The 19,900-nt window shown below is 41.3% G+C and overlaps 1 protein-coding gene across 1 annotated transcript; it reads left to right on the top strand.

Moving 5' to 3' along the window:
* Positions 1-2,806: 2,806 nt before the first annotated feature.
* LOC121864533 (E3 ubiquitin-protein ligase CCNB1IP1-like) lies at positions 2,807-6,516 on the top strand. The gene is made up of 7 exons (XM_042363604.1): positions 2,807-2,926; positions 3,345-3,437; positions 3,620-3,694; positions 3,982-4,117; positions 4,710-4,801; positions 5,233-5,464; positions 6,440-6,516. The coding sequence occupies exons 1-7, from the start codon at positions 2,807-2,809 to the stop codon at positions 6,514-6,516; spliced, it is 825 nt and encodes a 274-aa protein (XP_042219538.1).
* Positions 6,517-19,900: the final 13,384 nt, after the last annotated feature.

Here is a 19,900-nt window from a genome sequence, read left to right as displayed (position 1 = left end):
TCTGTTTGTATCTTTATCCAGTAAGCCATTTTATTTTGGTTAAAGATGGTTTATCGTGCTCAAGATTTGTAATTTGCATACGTCTCCGTCACTAGGAAGAACTATCGTGTAATAGCCTTTATTCTTCCTCTGATGATTCACTGGATACTGCAGTATACCCTGTACAGAGTATACAGTATGTTCTGTATGTATATTACAGTATTCATATTAATTGCCTTTTCATAGACTTAGCAATATTATTAATAAGGTCTACAGTACTAATGTGTCATATAGCCAGTGTCGTAATGCTTTGATTACTTCAAAACAAATAAAGGTGGTGTCATAATCCTAGATGCGACATTTAAATGCTTCTAAAAATTCCTACACATTCATTTATACTTAATAATGTGCTCAGCCAGTCTCAAACTCAATTAATTTCCTGTACATCAAAGTGTTGAACAATACAGTATATCCAGCTCAAGACTTCATTAATGCCACACTTTATAATTTTCCTCTGTATATTATTACATCATCATCAGTACAGTAAAGAAAGTGTGGAGTGTGAGTGTTGCTCCGAGGAGACATTATTTTTGTACTTTGTGTCATTATTCTGACTATCATGAGGTGGGTTAGGGGGATTTTAGTGTGCTGGTGAAGAGGAGTATTTCAAAATTTTCCCAAACTTATTTTTATGTTGTACAGTATAATAAAAACGATAGATTATCATATAAGATACAAGTCTACATTCAAATAATTAAATTAAAGTTAACTAAATCATTGAAAAAGCATCTTAAGTTTTGTCAGAAATCATTACAATTGTGTTGTTTTGTTTTTAGAATTCTTATCTTCTAGTGGCAGTCAGTAACTCTTGCCTCTGACGATGCTCACGATATCACAAATGATTATCCAACAGTTCTACAACCTGCATCAAACATGGCTGACTGGAGAGAAAAAAAAGAATGAAGTAAAAAATGTAAATCACATCCCTCAGCCATGAGTCGTACAACTCGGGTCCGGCACTAGAGTAACATGGCGACCTACCCCCAACATGTTAACTGGGTGGCCAATTACCCACATACAGCAAGAATTCACCCACCTACTAAAACTAAATAAAAGCCAATTAATAAAACAATATTTTGTTTCTTAGGAGTACTGACATACCTACTTGTACAAAATATTGCAGGTGTTAATAGCCTAACATTTTTCATTCATAAACCAACTATGCTGGGTTAAACTAGACATCACTAGGTCAGTCCAGTGAGAGGTGACCTGTGGCTGCTACCTTTATTGACAACAAGAGGACCTTCTCCACGTGAATAGAAAGATGTGTGAGAGCTTGATGTATAACACTGAGATGAATGTATTATGTGACACTGAAAGATTAGAAACCCTGATCAGAACTAAGTGGGCGGCTGGGTATTGAGAATATTGCCGAGTTTTTCCAAAGAAATAGACTGAGATGGTTCAGTTATGGTGAGAGGATGGAGGAGACCAACTGATCAAGATGCATGAGTTTAAATGTGGTGGGAAGGAGAGCTCAAGGTCGGCCTAGAATGACATAGGGAGAGATAACCTCTAGAGATAAGAACCTGATGAGACAAACTGCAAAAAGACTATAATCAGGTGACCACGATTAACCCATATACGCTTGGAAAACTACCATTAAACGAAGATGATTCAATTTTAACATTAAGCTAGTACAGAAATGGTCAACGGAATGAACCAAAGATCTGCTCTTAAGATTATCATAGTCTTGTTCCCTGTTTAATAATAATAATAATGTAATAATAAAACTTAAGCCCATTCACTTAAACTGTCTTGGGTGTGTTACATGAGCAGTGCTACTTAACCTAAACCTATGAAATTAATTCCTATTACTGTACAAAAATTTATTCACTGCTCACATATGATCACACACACTCACTCACTCACTCACTCACTCACACACACACACTCACTCACACACACACACACACTTCACTCAACCACGGTACAAAAATCCCTCGGTCCCATAAGGCTGATAACTAATAGGAAGAATAATGGATGTGTTCCAGGCTACAAGAGGCAAAATAAACCATTACAGCACAGAATATAGTTCCTAAATTAACTTCCATTAGAGAAAAACTAAGTTATTATCAAATACAGAATTAAAAAAAAGCCTGACAGGAAGCCCAATGTCTTTTTTCACCTGATATACATTTAACTAAGACATTGCAAATAAATAAGGATAAAACCCACAATAACACTAATAGTCGTAGATATTAACATAACACAAAATCTTAAAACATATTTTTTCTCTTCTATACAAATAATTAAATCACATATATCATAAAATAGCTACCGTCTCTATAAGGTTTTTCTTTATGCCTGACACACACATAAGAGAGTTTTATAATTTTAACAGTGTAAGAATATTGGTTCTTTAATTCTAAGTAGTTTCGTATCTTATATAAATTAAATTGAAAATAGTTTTAGACATACTGAACAAACTAATATAGTCTGGTATCCTTCCATATTTATTTTAAAGAGGCGAAACATATCTGACCAAGGATCTTATACGTATATTCTTTCCATTATTTTAGAGGGAATATAGTTAACATATGAGGGAGAGATGTCTATAATATACCAGCTCAGAATGTATATGGAAGAGCCATAGTTATAGTCACCATTTAAAGAATTTGTGGAGACGACATTACTTCGCCTCAGAAGGTAAGTATACTGTAAAGTCTTCAAGAATTATTAATTACACAATACTTTCTCAACTTCCACATCATGAGGCTGCCTGTAAGAGTGATGGATTTAATTTTTTGTTCTATTACAGAGGATCATGAGCGACAACCAACTACTGTGTAACTTCAGGTCATGTCGCCGCCCGCTGGATGACTTTGCCTGGGTCACCTTCTGCTCCCACATATTCTGCGATAACCATGGCAAACCTCTCACCCAGGTCAGTCAGTGCCTTGTATAACATCACCCAGGACCACAATATCACCGTCATACAATAACCTCTTCCAAAACATCCACACAATTGGATGCTTTCATGGGAGATCATTCCTCACATATCCTAACCTAACTCACTGATTAGTATCTTCTATGAATTTCAACATTATCAATACGCAAGTAGACCAGAAAAAAATGCTGTATAAGAATTAATTGCTCCAGACTTGTCAGGTGATGCAATGAAACTATCGAACTTTCATTAGATATTATTCTTAACTCCGTGGCATGGAAGCTAGCATATTAAATAGAACATTGGGCTATTAATCCTGTGAGAATGTTGATGTAATGGCGTCAGAATCATGCTAAAAATCTACTTTGCTTAAAATAAATGTGTATTATCACCTGATCTCATCCCCCTCCTACAGACACCGTGTGAGTGCTCAGCGTGTGGGGCCAGACTGGTGGACAAGACTGACATTCACCGAGTGGACTTAGAACCTTCTGAACAGTTTAAGAGTGTGAGTTTTATTATTGTCTTGTGAACATTTCTAAGCGTTTATTGTGTTGATACCTTGTCGTCTCACCCCTCACCACCCACACAGTGAAGTATATGTATCTAGAGTATATCATTGTCAATTATCCTTCAGTAGTGTTATAAAATTCCCCTCCCCTCTAATGATGAAGTTGTATCCCTCGTCAGATGGTGTTGGCAGGTCTCAGGCCCAGCACGGTGATGGAGGTGTGTCACAGAGCCCTCGCCTTCTGGTCCCATCAGGTTAGTTACCACCACCTAGTTAGTTATGGCACAGTTAGTTCCAAGGACTAGTTAGTTATGACACAGTTAGTCCCAAGAACTAGTTAGTTATGACACAGTTAGTCCCAAGACCAAGTTAGTTATGAAACTTTTAGTCAGTTCCAATGAAGGCAGTAACCCCTTTGAGAGACCAGGAGGAGGAGGAGGAGGAGGAGGAGTAGAAGCAGAAGTAGATGCAGGAGGCAATAAGGAAGAGCAAAGTACAGGACTGCGGTAACTACAGTACATGTCACCTCTCTCCCTAACAGATGGATCAGGAATTAAACCACCAGAGACACCTGAACCAAAAGCTGAGGGAACGAGCTCACCATGTCCACACTTACTATGAACAGGAGATGAGAGCCCGCGATGAACACCTCAACCTACTCACTGGTCAGCTGGGAGGTACGTGGAAATGGTTGTTAGGGGACGAATTGTGGTTGTTGGTGGATGGGCTGTGGTTGTTGAGGACATTGTTGTGGTTGTTGGAGGTCGAATTATGGTTGTTTTATTGTGTTTTTGATGATGATAATGATGGTGATAACAGAGATAAGAATGGTGAGGGATTGAGAGGCGCCACATACCCAGTATTAGTTAAGCTATAAGTAACAAGGCGGAGACGCTACCTTAGAGTGATAAGATGATGATTACTACAGCATCGAGAGTCATATTTCGAAGACCTGTCAGGATTAATTTGACTTTAATCTACAGTGATAAAGGTATTAAGGTGTGTGAGGTAACCTATCTAAGTATTCCTTCCTTCAGAGGTGTGTTCTTCATCTAGTTTGAGTGATCATTAGGTAAATTTAGGTAGGTTGGGTAATACAGGGTGTTTGATGAGTTGTGCAGGTGGGTGTTAAGTGCAAGGCTTATAGGAAGGAACAGTACTGAGAGGGAAGGGAAGGGAACGAAGCTGTTATGAGTGAATATTTTACAGAGTATCTTGCAACAGATGAGTTCTAACGTATTGATAGTGTTCTCGTTGTTGTTGTTGCAGCCTTGCAGAGGGACCACGACAAGTGCAACAAACAAAAACAATCTTTGAACGAACGTCTGAGTGAAAAGACTCGTCAGTACCACAAACTACAAGTACGTTCAGTGTTATTTTCCTCGTCTCATTATAACAGTGAATCAACTAACAAACATAGACAGTTAAGACCAGGAATAGATTCACGTTTTGCGACTCTCCTTCATTCACATTATGCGACTCTGATTCACATTATGCTACCCTGATTCACATTTTGCGACTCTGATTCACATTATGCGACTCCTTTATTCACATTATGTTACCCTGATTCACATTATGCGACTCTGATTCACATTATGCGACTCCTTTATTCACATTATGTTACCCTGATTCACATTTTGCGACTCTGATTCACATTGTGCTACCCTGATTCACATTTTGCAACTGATTCACATTATGCTACCCTGATTCACATTTTGCGACTGATTCACATTATGCGACTCCTGCATTCACATTATGCTACCCTGATTCACATTATGCGACTCTCCCTCAGGATCTGTATGACTGCCTGAGGAAGAGGACGGGTCAGATAAGGGCGAGGTCTTGCTCCCCCCCGCCTGGTACATCCACCGCCATCTCCACCACTTGTCTCAGCATGGTGCAGATGGATGGGGCTCCTCAACCACCTAACATGTTACCCCCAACACGCCTGGCCTTGATAGAGGGGGTACCACCTACTGGCTCTCTCTCACCCAGGAAGCCACAGTCTTATCAGGTACTTACAGGTTATGGCAGAGGGAGGTAAAGGAATATGGGAGAGAGAGAGAGAGAGAGAGAGAGAGAGAGAGAGAGAGAGAGAGAGATGGCGGTGTTGAAATATACACTGGTTATTCTGAGACACTATCACAGCCATGAAGTGTAGTGTGGTGTGTAGTGTAGTGTAGTGTAGTGTGTGTGTGTGTGAAGGTGAAGGACTACGAGGAAACACAGTCCCGGCCACAGTAACACCCACAACACAAGCTGATTTACTGTCTGTCTAACCCAAAATGACGAACATTTTTTTTTTAATAAATTAGCATATTAAGTCCGCATTAAGGTATAGACTATCTTTCTCACTCACTCTCTCACTCAATATCTGTCATCTCTCACCTCCTAAATGAACGTTGTCACCAGCAGCAGCAGCAGCAACAACAACAACAACACCAACCACCAGCCATGAACCTATCCCAAAGGCCACCAGACTACCACCATCCACCACTACAGCCTCCCCTGATGGCGTATGGCCCTCCTCGGTACCCCCACCAGCAGGAGGACCAACGCACAGCTCCCGGGACCAATAGGAACCTGCCAGGGAGACACCACCAACAGCTACCCTCTGTCAGGTACCCCGCGGCAACACCTCTGACTAGGGACTCTCAGCTCTTACTCCCGACACCCAAAATATCTCGAGGTTTGTTGACAAGATATATTGTTGCCATACTGTTGACATATTCTTGAAATACTGTTGACATATTCTTGACATACTGTTGACATATTCTTGACATACTGTTGACATATTCTTGAAATACTGTTGACATTCTTGAAATACTGTTGACATTCTTGAAATACTGTTGACATATTCTTGAAATACTGTTGACATATTCTTGAAATACTGTTGACATATTCTTGAAATACTGTTGACATATTCTTGACATACTATTGACATATTGTTGCCATATCGAGACTCACACATCAGTATTTATTTCTGTTTGTTCCATCAGAGTTCACCTTCCAGCCATCAATCTTCACTGAGCCTGGTGATCCAAGTGACCTGCATGGTGATGGTGCACCAGTCTGACGTTCATCACTAACACAGTCTAAGATCACCAGTAACACAGTCTAAGATCACCAGTAACACAGTCTCAGTCACCAGTCTGACGTTCACCAGTAACACAGTCTAAGATCACCAGTAACACAGTCTAAGATCACCAGTAACACAGTCTCAGTCACCAGTCTGACGTTCACCACTAACACAGTCTAAGATCACCAGTAACACAGTCTAAGATCACCAGTAACACAGTCTCAGTCACCAGTCTGACGTTCACCACTAACACAGTCTTAGATCACCAGTAACACAGTCTCAGTCACCAGTCTGACGTTCACCACTAACACAGTCTAAGATTACCAGTAACACAGTCTAAGATCACCAGTAACACAGTCTAAGATCACCAGTAACACAGTCTAAGATCACCAGTAACACAGTCTCACAGTCACCACTCTGACGTTCACCACTAACACAGTCTAAAATCACCACTAACACAGTCTCACAGTTACCAGTCTGACGTTCACCAGTAACACAGTCTAAGATCACCAGTAACACAGTCTAAGATCACCACTAACACAGTCTCACAGTCACCAGTCTGACGTTCACCACTAACACAGTCTAACATCACCAGTAACACAGTCTAAGATCACCACTAACACAGTCTCAGTCACCAGCACAGTCACCACTAACACAGTCTCAGTCACCAGCACAGTCACCACTAAGTCTCACAGTCACCAGTCAAGTCACCATTAACACAGTCTCAGTCACCAGCACAGTCACCACTAAGTCTCACAGTCACCATTAAGACAGTCTCACAGTCACCAGTCAAGTCACCATTAACACAGTCTCAGTCACCACTAAGTCTCACAGTCACCAGTAGTCACCACTAACACAGTCTCAGTCACCAATACAGTCACCATTACAATCTTAGTCACCACTCAGACCGGTCTAACGCCACTATCAATATAAGTCAGGTCAAATTAACACCGTTCCAGTCTAACAGTTAGTCACCCAAAATACAGTTATACCAGTCACAGAATTGTTAACTGGACACAATCAGTCGGGGTTTATTCACTTAACAGTCATTCTTACTGTTATGCCAACCGAACCTGACGACCTGACGAGACGACCTAACCTATCCTAACCTGACCTGACGACCTAACCTAACCTGACCTGACGACCTAACCTGCTCCTAACCTGACCTGCCAACCGAACCTGACGACCTGACCTGACGACCTAACCTATCCTAACCTGACCTGACGACCTAACCTAACCTGACCTGACGACCTAACCTGACCTGACCACATAACCTATCCTAACTGTTACAAGATCCACAATAGGTCTGTTAAAGGTTTTGATTTGTTAGGTTAGGTTAGGTTAGTTTAGGTTGGGTTATTTTATGTAAGGTTATATTAGGTTAGGTTAGGTCGGGTTAGGTCAGTTGAGGTTAGATTAGGTTCCATTAATCCTAAAGACACATTATCACTTGACTTTAACAGTATTGGTGTATATGGCAATAAATATTTTGACTATTAACCAGTGTTTTTATGAGTTGCCTTCCTTATTGATATATTTTATCTCTCTCTCTCTCTCTCTCTCTCTCTCTCTCTCTCTCTCTCTTAGGAGTGAAAATTCGACATAGGAAGTTTGAGAATCCACCTTTGCTTACGGTAGGTCGAGCGGACAGATACATTGGGACACTTCAATAACTTAATCTATAATGTGAGTTTCTGACTATTGAGTTATAACTTGAGTGAACGTGTGTAAATAGTTCATATACTCGTCAGTTTAAGGGTAGGTAATTTGACTTAAGGGTCGTATTAGAATCTAGGGGCTGTGTTTGGTTGTTCCCTCTTCCTCCTTGCTGCTCCACTCCTCTCCGCCACCGCCTTGTTAAGCCGTCCTACCCCTACCCAACCTCGCCCAACCCCACCCCACCCGAACCTCACTCATCAGTCCAAAAGTTTCACCAAGAAGCAACAACATTTTCTTTCCTGTGAGTTTATTAATATTTTTGTCTATGAAGAGTCAGAGGGATCAATAGGCCTGTGGTGATTTTTGTATGCTTGTAACCTAACCTAACCTCACCTCACGTCACCTAACCTCACCTCACCTCACCTAACCTCACCTCACCTCACCTCACCTCACCTAACCTCTATATTAATTATTTGTATATTTCTTAACATATAAGTTTCATTGTTTTTTTTTTTGGTTTTAAGTTTGTATCATTGTTTAGTGATATTATTTGAAGATTGGTAACACTGCAAAAACATTTTTTACACGGTATAAATAAGGTTTTTCATCACTATGGTAACACTGATATTATTGTGTTGATGCTGAGATCATTTCTGTAACACACACACAGATACACACACACACACAGATACACACATGACAGACAGACAGACACACACACACACATGACAGACAGACAGACACACAGATACACACATGACAGACAGACAGACACACACAGATACACACATGACAGACAGACACACAGATACACACATGACAGACAGACAGACACACACACACACACAGATACACACATGACAGACAGAGAGACACACAGATACACACATGACAGACAGACAGACACACACAGATACACACATGACAGACAGACAGACACACACACACACAGATAGATACACTCACACACACACACACACAGATACACACATGAGACAGACAGACAGACACACACATGACAGACAGACAGACACACACACACACACACACACACATGACAGACAGACACACATACACAGATAGATACACACACACACACACACACACACACACTCACACACACACACACATACACACACACACACACACACAGATAGATACACACACACACACACACACACACACACACACACACACACACACACACACACACACACACACACATACACTCACACACACACACAGATACACACATGAGACAGACAGACAGACACACACATGACAGACAGACAGACACACACACACGCACACACATGACAGACAGACAGACACACACACAGATAGATAGATATACACACACACACACACACACACACACACACATACACACACACACACACACACACACACACATCTCAACAAACCACAAGTCAAAGCCGCGAAAAATTCTCTTCTTCCTCTCGGCTCGTGGATGTAGAAGACTAAAACCATTTCCCTGGGGCTTCTCTCAACCTTTTCCTGGCATTTTTCTGTGAGTGTAGGCGAGTTATTGCTTCCTCTTTTATTCCGACGACAACCTCGCCCACTGAAATTGTTTTGCCACTCACAGCAGCAGAGGAGCGCGTGACGGCGGTGGATGACGTGGAGAATTACAAGTTGTGTTTTGATTCGTCAGCTGTGAAGGCCGGTGATATATTTGACTTTACTCATATACGTATCTAAATATGTTTTCAAGTGCATTTAGTATTTATATTTTAATTTCAGCTGATGTTATATAAATCTTCCGAAACTTATATAATAAATCTATCGAATTCCTTCAGTCAGTTATGCCAGTACCAGCCTGAGTCAGTAATCAGTCGCCTCGGTCCTCAAACAACGATGAGTATTTTAACTTGGACAGAACATCAAAGAAATCCATACTAACATACCTTAATGATCGAGACAACAAATTAACCCCAGTATCTCCCGTAGATAAGTTTTGTGAAATATAACCCCACATTGCCTTCGTCAGCAGTACTTAATGTACGGCTGTTGGGAAGATTCACTCACCCAGGAGAGGTAGGGTGCATGGTGCTGATGAAGGCCAGTACTGTGCGGCCAAGTAAACTCAGTCAGTAATATGCCAATACCTTAAGATAAAACACCCTAACGCTAACCCAACCCAACCCAACCCAACCTTTAAACAATAAACACTAATACTACCAATTCACTCACCTGCACTCGAGGAGGAAGCAACACAGATACACCCAACATATTGCAATAACACGAAATTTATACCTTCCTTTAACAGATGAACTGAGACGGGAGAAAAAGAATCCAATTTTCAGCATCATTATCAGCATGTGGTGTGTGTGTGTGGGGGGGGGTGTGTGTGGGGGGAGGGGTGTGTGTGGGGAGGGGCGTGTGTGTGGGGAGGGTGTGTGGGGGAGGGGCGTGTGTGTGGGGAGGGGTGTGTGTGGGGAGGGGTGTGTGTGGGGAGGGGCGGTGTGTGGGGGGAGGGGCGTGTGTGTGTGTGGGGAGGGGCGTGTGTGGGAGAGGTGTGGGAGGGCGTGTGTGTGGGGGGAGGGGCGTGTGTGGGGAGGGGCGTGTGGGGAGGGGCGTGTGTGTGTGTGTGTGGGGGAGGTGTGTGGGGGGAGGGGCGTGTGTGTGTGGGGGGGGAGGGCGTGTGTGGGGGAGGGGCGTGTGTGTGTGGGGGAGGGGCGGTGTGGGGAGGGCGTGGTGGGGGAGGGGCGTGTGTGTGGGGGAGGGGCGTGTGTGTGGGGGAGGCGTGTGTGGGAGGCGGTGGGTGGGCTAGTCGACACTGATAATGACAACACACTCATTTCCTCAACTTCCTCCATCACCTGTGTATCTTGACATAACTTAATAATATATGACTAACCTTGTCAATACTGTACACTCATATGTTTACGTGTGTCTCTCTTTGTCTCTTTGTCTCTTTCTCGTTCTCTCTAGCTGTCCTCGCTTTCTCTAAGTCTTTTCTCGCTATTTCTCTCTCCTTCTATAACTTTTCTCGCTCTCTAGCTCTTCCTCTTTCTCTGAACATGTTTCCGGGTCTTTACTAAACGCTGGACCGCTGGGGTAGGGGGTGGGGTCGTGTGTACGTGACAACATTAACAGTTGGTGTGTGAGACAATGTTCATATCTGGACCACTTCCGGTACAAAGAAAAAGTTGTGTTGAAAATAATACTTTTTGTTAACCCCCATTCATATGTGATTAGTTAAAGAGAGATAGGTGGTTAAGTCTTGTCGAGGTGTATATAGAGTTTTGTTAATAGATGGATAGTAACTTATTTCCACGAGTGTAATAAAATATTCAGGAATCTTCCATAGTTTATATATTAAGTTGATACGAAACTTTAATTTGCATAGAAATATAACGTAAAAACACCGAACTCCACAATAAATAAATTAACTAATTATTGGTTCAGTTCGTTTGGTTAGTTTTCACATTTCAGGAGGACCTATTCTAATGTATACTCTATATGGATTACTGTTCTTACCGTGAGGGTGACCAGGTGGGCCACACACTCCCATGGAAAACAAGGCGTGAGTTCTCGTGCTAGCCTCCCCTCCAGCCATTCTGAAATATTAATAAATAAATAAATATAACAGTGGAGAGGAATAAATAGAATACAATAGAGGATAATAAATAGTTGGATATATGTAAATAGAAGTAAAGTCCACCAATTAACATAAATATTTAGCGCACAAAATTTGCCAAACAAAGAAAACTAAGAATCACACACACACACACACACACACACACACACACACACACACACACACACACACACACACACACACACACACACACACACACACGGTTTAAGGAAGAAAAATGAAGATGCAGTTAATTAAAAGTGAATGTTTCCTGATTACTGAATCCTGAAGTATTGATCTGATTAAACTTTCTTAATCTGTTTGGTTGTGTCTCTCTCTCTCCTTCTCCATTTTTTATTCCCTCTCTCTTCTTTTGTCTGTTTGTCTCTTCTCTCTCTTTTCTGTTTTCCCCTCCTCTAATTATCTCTGTTCCTCTCTTTCTGCTCATCCTTTCTCTTTCTGCTCATCCTCTCTCTCTCTCTCTCTCTCGGCAGCGCTTGACCCTTTTACCAGTAATACGAAATAACAAAACAGCCATTTCCATGAACATTTATTTGTACACGAACGATATGAAAAAAAATAAGCACAGCTGTTTACATGATGTTAATAGTGAGTGTTACCATGTTAAATCACTTGTTAATTACTGGGGTTATGTTAAATACAGACACATGGAGTGATTATATATTTTATTACCAGTGGATGTTTGAGGAAAATGGTTATTGTGGGATCCTAGTTACTGTGAAAGTTTAGTTGTGGGATCCTAGTCACTGTGAATGTTTTGTTGTGGGATACTAGTTACTGTGAATGTTTTGTTGTGGGATCCTAGTTACTGTGAATGTTTTGTTGTGGGATCCTAGTTACTGTGAAAGTTTAGTTGTGGGATCCTAGTTACTGTGAATGTTTTGTTGTGGGATCCTAGTCACTGTGAATGATGTGGAATGTCGATGTTTATAAGTTCCTTTATCCCTGTGAATGTTTAATGAAAATATTTACCATGTCTATAAGGCTGAGAATGGCATACACAATATCACACGTCATTGAAGGGTTTTGTTATGCAGATAGAGACATAATTAAGAGGTGTGTGTGTGTGTGTGTGTGTTATGTAAATAGTTGATGAACGTGATTAGAGGTGATGGCGCCCATGTTGTTGTTTGTTTAATCCTGTCCTGTGTTCTAACTCTGTTTACTGGACCTTGAAATAGACGGCAGCAGAGGTGAGTTCTTTACGTAGTTCCAGGCCCTGTGTTTCTTCTCTTTTATCTTTCTCTCTTTCTCCTTTGTCTTTCGTTATCTCTCTAAATCTCCTCTGTTTTCTTTTGTTTCCCCCCTCCCCCCTATCATTCTTGTTTTTCTGTTCTCTCTCTCTCTCTCTCTCTCTCTCTCTCCGGTACAGGTAAATACAGATCTAATTATCAAATACAGGTAAAATAATTCCTATATGGCGACAGTATCATATAGGTGTGTGTGTGTGTGTGTGTGTGTGTGTGTGTGTGTGTGTGTATGTGTGTGTGTCAGCGTATCAGCTGTGTGTGTGTGTGTGTGTATATGTATATCAGCTCTAAGGGGTATGTATGTTTGTGTATGTGTGTTTGTGTGACATAGAAGATGGCGCCCCAACAAGAAACATATACTACAGATATATCATCAGAGGCGCGGCATTAAACTCCACAGTAAACACACGATACCTTGCGTGTGTTTGTCGGTCTCATTTGTGGCTTTTCATGAGAACGATAAAAGCTCATGGAGTAGTGGACACAATTTCTTGGAAGTTCTCAGCGCTGTTTGTGTTCTTAAGAGCCCTAAGTCCTTACTAATTGCAGTAATCCGATTAAAACAGGCAATTTGGTGGTAACATTTTGAAAGTAATGAGATCTTTTTATAATTAACGAGACTCTGGTGGACGACTGTGTGTGTGTGTGTGTGTGTGTGTGTGTGTGTGTGTGTGTGTATGAACAACTACGTTGGACTGGCCATGTTACCTGCATGGACGACAGTAGACTGCCAAAGCAGCTACTATACAGTCACCTAACGAATAGTAAACGAAACGCTGGCGGGCAACTGAAAAGGTACAAGGATAGTCTTAAGACAAACCTGTAAAGGTGCCACATGGACCCCCTCACCTGGGAGACGATTACTCCACACTGTAACGCTTGGAGGAGCACCACACAAGATGATGTCAATACTTTCGAGTTAGCCCGACTGCAAACCGAGGCAGACAAACTCCAACGTCGGAAAGACGCTGCCACCGCCCCTCCCGCACTAGATGTAGCCCTCCACACGTGCAACATCTGTGAACGACCCTGCCGGTCCCGTATCGGTCTCTTTAGTCACCTCAGAACTCACTAACCTAGGTGACATCCTTAATAACTCATATCATTGTATCATAGCTGGATGATCGTCATACTCGATTCCCAGTTACAGCAAAGTAGTAGTAGTAGTAGTAGTGTGTGTGTGTGATAGAACAGGTTTACTAGGGTGACAAATCTGCCACCTTATAATCCCACACTAGTACCACATAATCCCACAATAGTACCACATAATCCCACAATAGTACCACATAATCCCACAATAGTACCACATAATCCCACAATAGAACCACATAATCCCACACTAGTACCACATAATCCCACAATAGTACCACATAATCCCACAATAGTACCACATAATCCCACAATAGTACCACATAATCCCACAATAGTACCACATAATCCCACAATAGTACCACATAATCCCACAATAGTACCACATAATCCCACAATAGTACCACATAATCCCACAATAGTACCACACACCCATACACACAAATAATTCAAACGGAATACGAATTTGCATACTAATACTTGATGAATAATTGGCAGGAATTCGGGTATGTCTAGCAATATATCTCTATTAATCTCTACTTTGATATGTCTGCATTATATAGACATTAAATAACACGTATTGTATAACTAATATAATGATACTAATAATTTTTCTTATATAATTTGGTGTATCTGATTTTTGAGTGTTGGTGTTTGTAATAAATGACTTGTTTGTTGTTTTTATTATTATTATTATTATTATTATTATTATTATGCAAATACTTTTAAGAACTCTTATTGTTTCTACGTATTTTAAAGGGAAAAATTCACCAGTGTATGAATATTTGTTCTGAGTTCAAATTCTCTTCAAATCACCAAAGCAATTTATTTATTTTTTGTTGTCAATGTTTATTTAATATTTCTCAAAAGCAAAATATTACTTCGGTCACATAGTCTAAAAACTAAAATTACAAAGATGAACAATGAACGCTGGCGACAATGTTATAAAAGGCGTTAAAACCTGAATGGGTGATAGCCAGCGCGTCATCTGCATCCCACACTCGTAACAGACACACGGGACGCAGCCACACACACATATATATAGATATTATTCGCTTTAAAATGTTTTATTGTACATCACAAACAAGGTCGCGGGTAAACGATTAAAAAGAGGATTAGTCACTGCGTTTATTCCGGGTTGATATAGATAACAAGTCCCTGGATTCAGTTAAAATGTGAACCTGAATCCAATCAGGAACAAAATCCGAATCCTGGTGCGAAAATAATAATAATATTTTTTTTTTAAGTTACTAATAAATGACGAATTATAACATACATAGGTACGTTTCTCGTAAATTTTAATAGTTATTTTCAAGGGGATAAAACGATTTAGTATAATGTATATGTATAAATATATCTTGGTTACTGAAGAACATAAATACTTTTACAAAAACGATATAATCCACAATGACGGTCATTAGGTGGCGCGGGTGATGGGGTTAAACCTGCCGTCACAACAGAAAAAAGTACAATTAACTCTTGTAAATAAATAAATCAATAAATAACAAATAGAAACAAATAGATGTACACTCTAGTCCACCTCGCTCTCATTAGACCTTAACTGTCCCTCAAAATCGCTGTGAACAAATTCTGACGTCACTCACCCACACCCACAAGAAAGTCCCAGCTGCTTCTTGCCACAGCACTCCACGCCTCTACAACGCCCCTCCACAGCACTCCACGCCCCCCAACGCCCCTCCACACTTTTCCACGCCCCCACACCACTCCACGCCGTCAGTTTCCTCCCAACATAATCATACACTCGAGAACTGGAGTTATCGACAAAACGCCAGACGGAGTGTGATGTTACAGCGGCTCCCGGGCGATCACGCGACCAGCCGATATCGAGGCTCCACCTGACCCAGTGTGGCAGTGTGAGTGTGACATAGTGTGGTGGTGTGACCCAGTGTGACAGTGTGACCCAGTGTGGCAGTGTGACCCAGTGTGGCAGTGTGTGACATAGTGTGGTGGTGTGACCCAGTATGGCAGTGTGAGTGTGACATAGTGTGGTGGTGTGACCCAGTATGACAGTGTGACCCAGTGTGACAGTTTGACACAGTGTGGTAGTGACACCACCATCACTATCATCATCATCACCATCACCACCATCACCACCACCACCACCACCACCATCATCATCACCACCACCATCATCACCATCACCACCACCATCACCGGGCAGGCTATTAGCGACCAACCACACTCAACACACACCAAAAACACTTAACAGAGACTGACAATGTTACAGTCAAACACGAACGGTGGTGTGTTTAGTGAACCCTCCAAATAACGGACGCCTCTCAATATAATCCCTTAGATGGAGGGTTTCACATATAGCGGACTCTCTTGATATAACGGAATTTCATCTGTACCTGTATATACGAATAATTCATTTTATGTTGATTTCACATATAACGGACCCTTGATAACGGACTTTTATCTCAACATAATTCGTTAGATGGAAATTTCACATAACGGACTCTCGATATAACGGAATTTTCTCTCCATTATAGCCCGGAAATAGAGGTTTCACTATAAAATCAAAGAGATAAGGATGAAAGCGAAACGAATTGGTGGAATAATTTTTGGCTTTACCTCACAAACAAGGATTGAATTTGACGCTCTGCTCCAGAAGATTTTAACTCGGCTGTTACAGACCAATTCCATCAATATATACTTTTATATTTGAGTGTAAAGAATCGCTATGTGCAATATTGTTGGGTAAGGTAAGGTAAGGTAAGGTGAGGTGAGGTATGGTTAAGGTAAGGTTAAGGTAAGGTAAGGTAAGGTAAGGTAAGGTAAGGTAAGGTAAGGTAAGGTTAGGTTAGGTTAGGTTAGGTAAGGTAAGGTTAAGGTAAGGTAAGGTAAGGTAAGGTAAGGTAAGGTAAGGTAAGGTTAGGTAAGGTAAGGTAAGGTAAGGTAAGGTAAGGTAAGGTAAGGTAAGGTGAGGTGAGGTAAGGTAAGGTAAGGTAAGGTAAGGTAAGGTGAGGTGAGGTGAGGTGAGGTAAGGTAAGGTTAGATTAGCGTTATATTAATATTCCAATTTCCACTCCAATATTTCCAGCTTAATTCTTTTTCTATTCTACCTTATATCACAGCACTGTTACCTAACCTAACCTAACCTAACCTAACTAAACCTATCCACACACACACACGTCTCTATTCATCCCAGAAGATAACAAGATATTATATATTTGAAAGCGTTTGGGGGTGATGTTCCATTTATATTTTTCCTTTGTGGTTATCAGAATATAACCTCGTCAAATATACTCATATATCCAGTGAAAACCCCGAAATAAGTCATGACAAGTTTCAACTAGCTAAAACTCGAAGCCAGAAAGGACTAGATATTACAGCTAGTACTACACACCCGAGGCTAGTTACACCTAAGCACGCTGGGGTAACCTGTTGACTGTTCAGAATACAGATATATCGCTTTGTGGTTCGTTCCCGCTAAACTCAATCACAGTTCGATAGTTTTTTTTGTGTGTGTAAATAGCCAGATATGCGTAGGAAGTGGTGTTGTGGTGATGGTAGTGGTGTAATGGTGTAGGGATTATGTCAATGGGGTAATGGTGTAGGGATTATGGCAATGGGGTAATGGTGTAAGGATTATGGCAACGGGGTAATGGTGTAGGGATTATGTCAACGGGGTAATGGTGTAGGGATTATGTTAACGGGGTAATGGTGTAGGGATTATGTCAATGGGGTAATGGTGTAGGGATTATGTCAACGGGGTAATGGTGTAGGGATTATGTCAACGGGGTAATGGTGTAGGGATTATGTCAACGGGGTAATGGTGTAGGGATTATGGCAACGGGGTAATGGTGTAGGGATTATGTCAACGGGGTAATGGTGTAGGGATTATGTCAACGGGGTAATGGTGTAGGGATTATGGCAACGGGGTAATGGTGTAGGGATTATGGCAACGGGGTAATGGTGTAGGGATTATGTCAATGGGGTAATGGTGTAGGGATTATGTCAACGGGGTAATGGTGTAGGGATTATGGCAACGGGGTAATGGTGTAGGGATTATGTCAACGGGGTAATGGTGTAGGGATTATGTCAACGGGGTAATGGTGTAGGGATTATGTCAACGGGGTAATGGTGTAGGGATTGGCGTCAACGGGGTAATGGTGGATCAGGCAACGGGGGTAATGGTGGTAGATTGTGGCAACGGGGTACGGTGTAGATTACAACACCGGGGTAATGGTGGATTGCGCAACGGGGGTAATGGTGTAGGGATTGCGTCAACGGGGTAATCGTGGGATTATGGCAACGGGGTAATGGTAGGATGGTGGCAACGGGGTACGGTAGGATTGCGTCAACGGGGTAATGGTGTAGGGATTATGGCAACGGGGTAATGGTAGGGATTATGGCAACGGGGTACGGTGTAGGGATTATGTCAACGGGGTAATGGTGTAGGGATTATGTCAACGGGGTAATGGTGTAGGGATTATGGCAACGGGGTAATGGTGTAGGGATTATGGCAACGGGGTAATGGTGTAGGGATTATGTCAATGGGGTAATGGTGTAGGGATTATGTCAACGGGGTAATGGTGTAGGGATTATGGCAACGGGGTAATGGTGTAGGGATTATGTCAACGGGGTAATGGTGTAGGGATTATGTCAACGGGGTAATGGTGTAGGGATTATGTCAACGGGGTAATGGTATAGGGATTATGTCAACGTCTATGCAATATTAAATCCCTAACAATTACTTAGGAATGATTTACCTTGGACAGAGAAGTAGCTGATAATGTCCACACCACGGCGTCCAGGTTGCTACTGAAAGCAAAGAGTTAAGAACTTAAGACAGGCGTTTGTTATTGTCCCAAGTCGTTATGTGACCATCCAGAATTTTCAGTGTTGTGGTAAATAAGTATTGTCAGGACACGTTAATTATTTTCTTACGGTACATAAATGAATAAATAAATTATTAAGAATAACATGGATATTATCAATTTTAAGAGAATTTTTTTACGCTTCAAGCAAAATAAGGTTAAATTATATTATAAGTTTGTTCATATTAAAAAATACGATACATTTGCAACACGGTCACTGCAGTTTTATCCCCACATAACAGTTTGATGCACATATAAACAGTTTATGCATGAATTACACTCAACCATTTATACAACTCAAAAAATACAAAGAGATTATCTGAATACAATTATCTGAACCTGAACTAATTTATACATTATTCAATACAACACGGAAAAAGAGATTCATGGTGTTTAATGAACCGATTTCCTATAATAAATTAAAGTATATATATACAATATTTTTTCAAGTGTGAATTTTATTATTTTTGAAGCTGAAAATACTACTACTACTACTACTACTACTACTACTACTTTTTTTTTTTTTTATACGTGGCCTCCAGCCTCCCCCAATAGCCACACCTTCGCCACCATTTAATTACCTTAATATTAAATATCCTAATACATAAGTAGCTATCCTATCTGTGTTAAATTAGTTGAGCCGCAGATCTATGCGGCATTCAGTGACTGTAGCCTCATAGTCAATATCTGCAGCAGTTGTCGGAGTTGGGGCAGAAGCTCTCGTTCCCCTGAGGCAGAGCAAAGCCGACCGAAGGACAGAGAAAGACAGTCGACATCTCATCCAGGCTGTAACATAACTTCTGGGCTGCTGCTTCTGTTCGGAGATCACCTCCGCGAATCTGGCGTAGAAGCATCTTGCACTTGGTCCCATCCCACCAGAGGTTGTGAACACTAGAGGAGTGAAGCTGCCTTGA

This window comes from Homarus americanus, unplaced genomic scaffold, assembly GCF_018991925.1.
Source record: "Homarus americanus isolate GMGI-L3 unplaced genomic scaffold, GMGI_Hamer_2.0 scaffold25860, whole genome shotgun sequence".
NCBI lineage: Eukaryota > Metazoa > Arthropoda > Malacostraca > Decapoda > Nephropidae > Homarus > Homarus americanus.
This window is presented reverse-complemented; position numbering and strand designations above follow the sequence as displayed.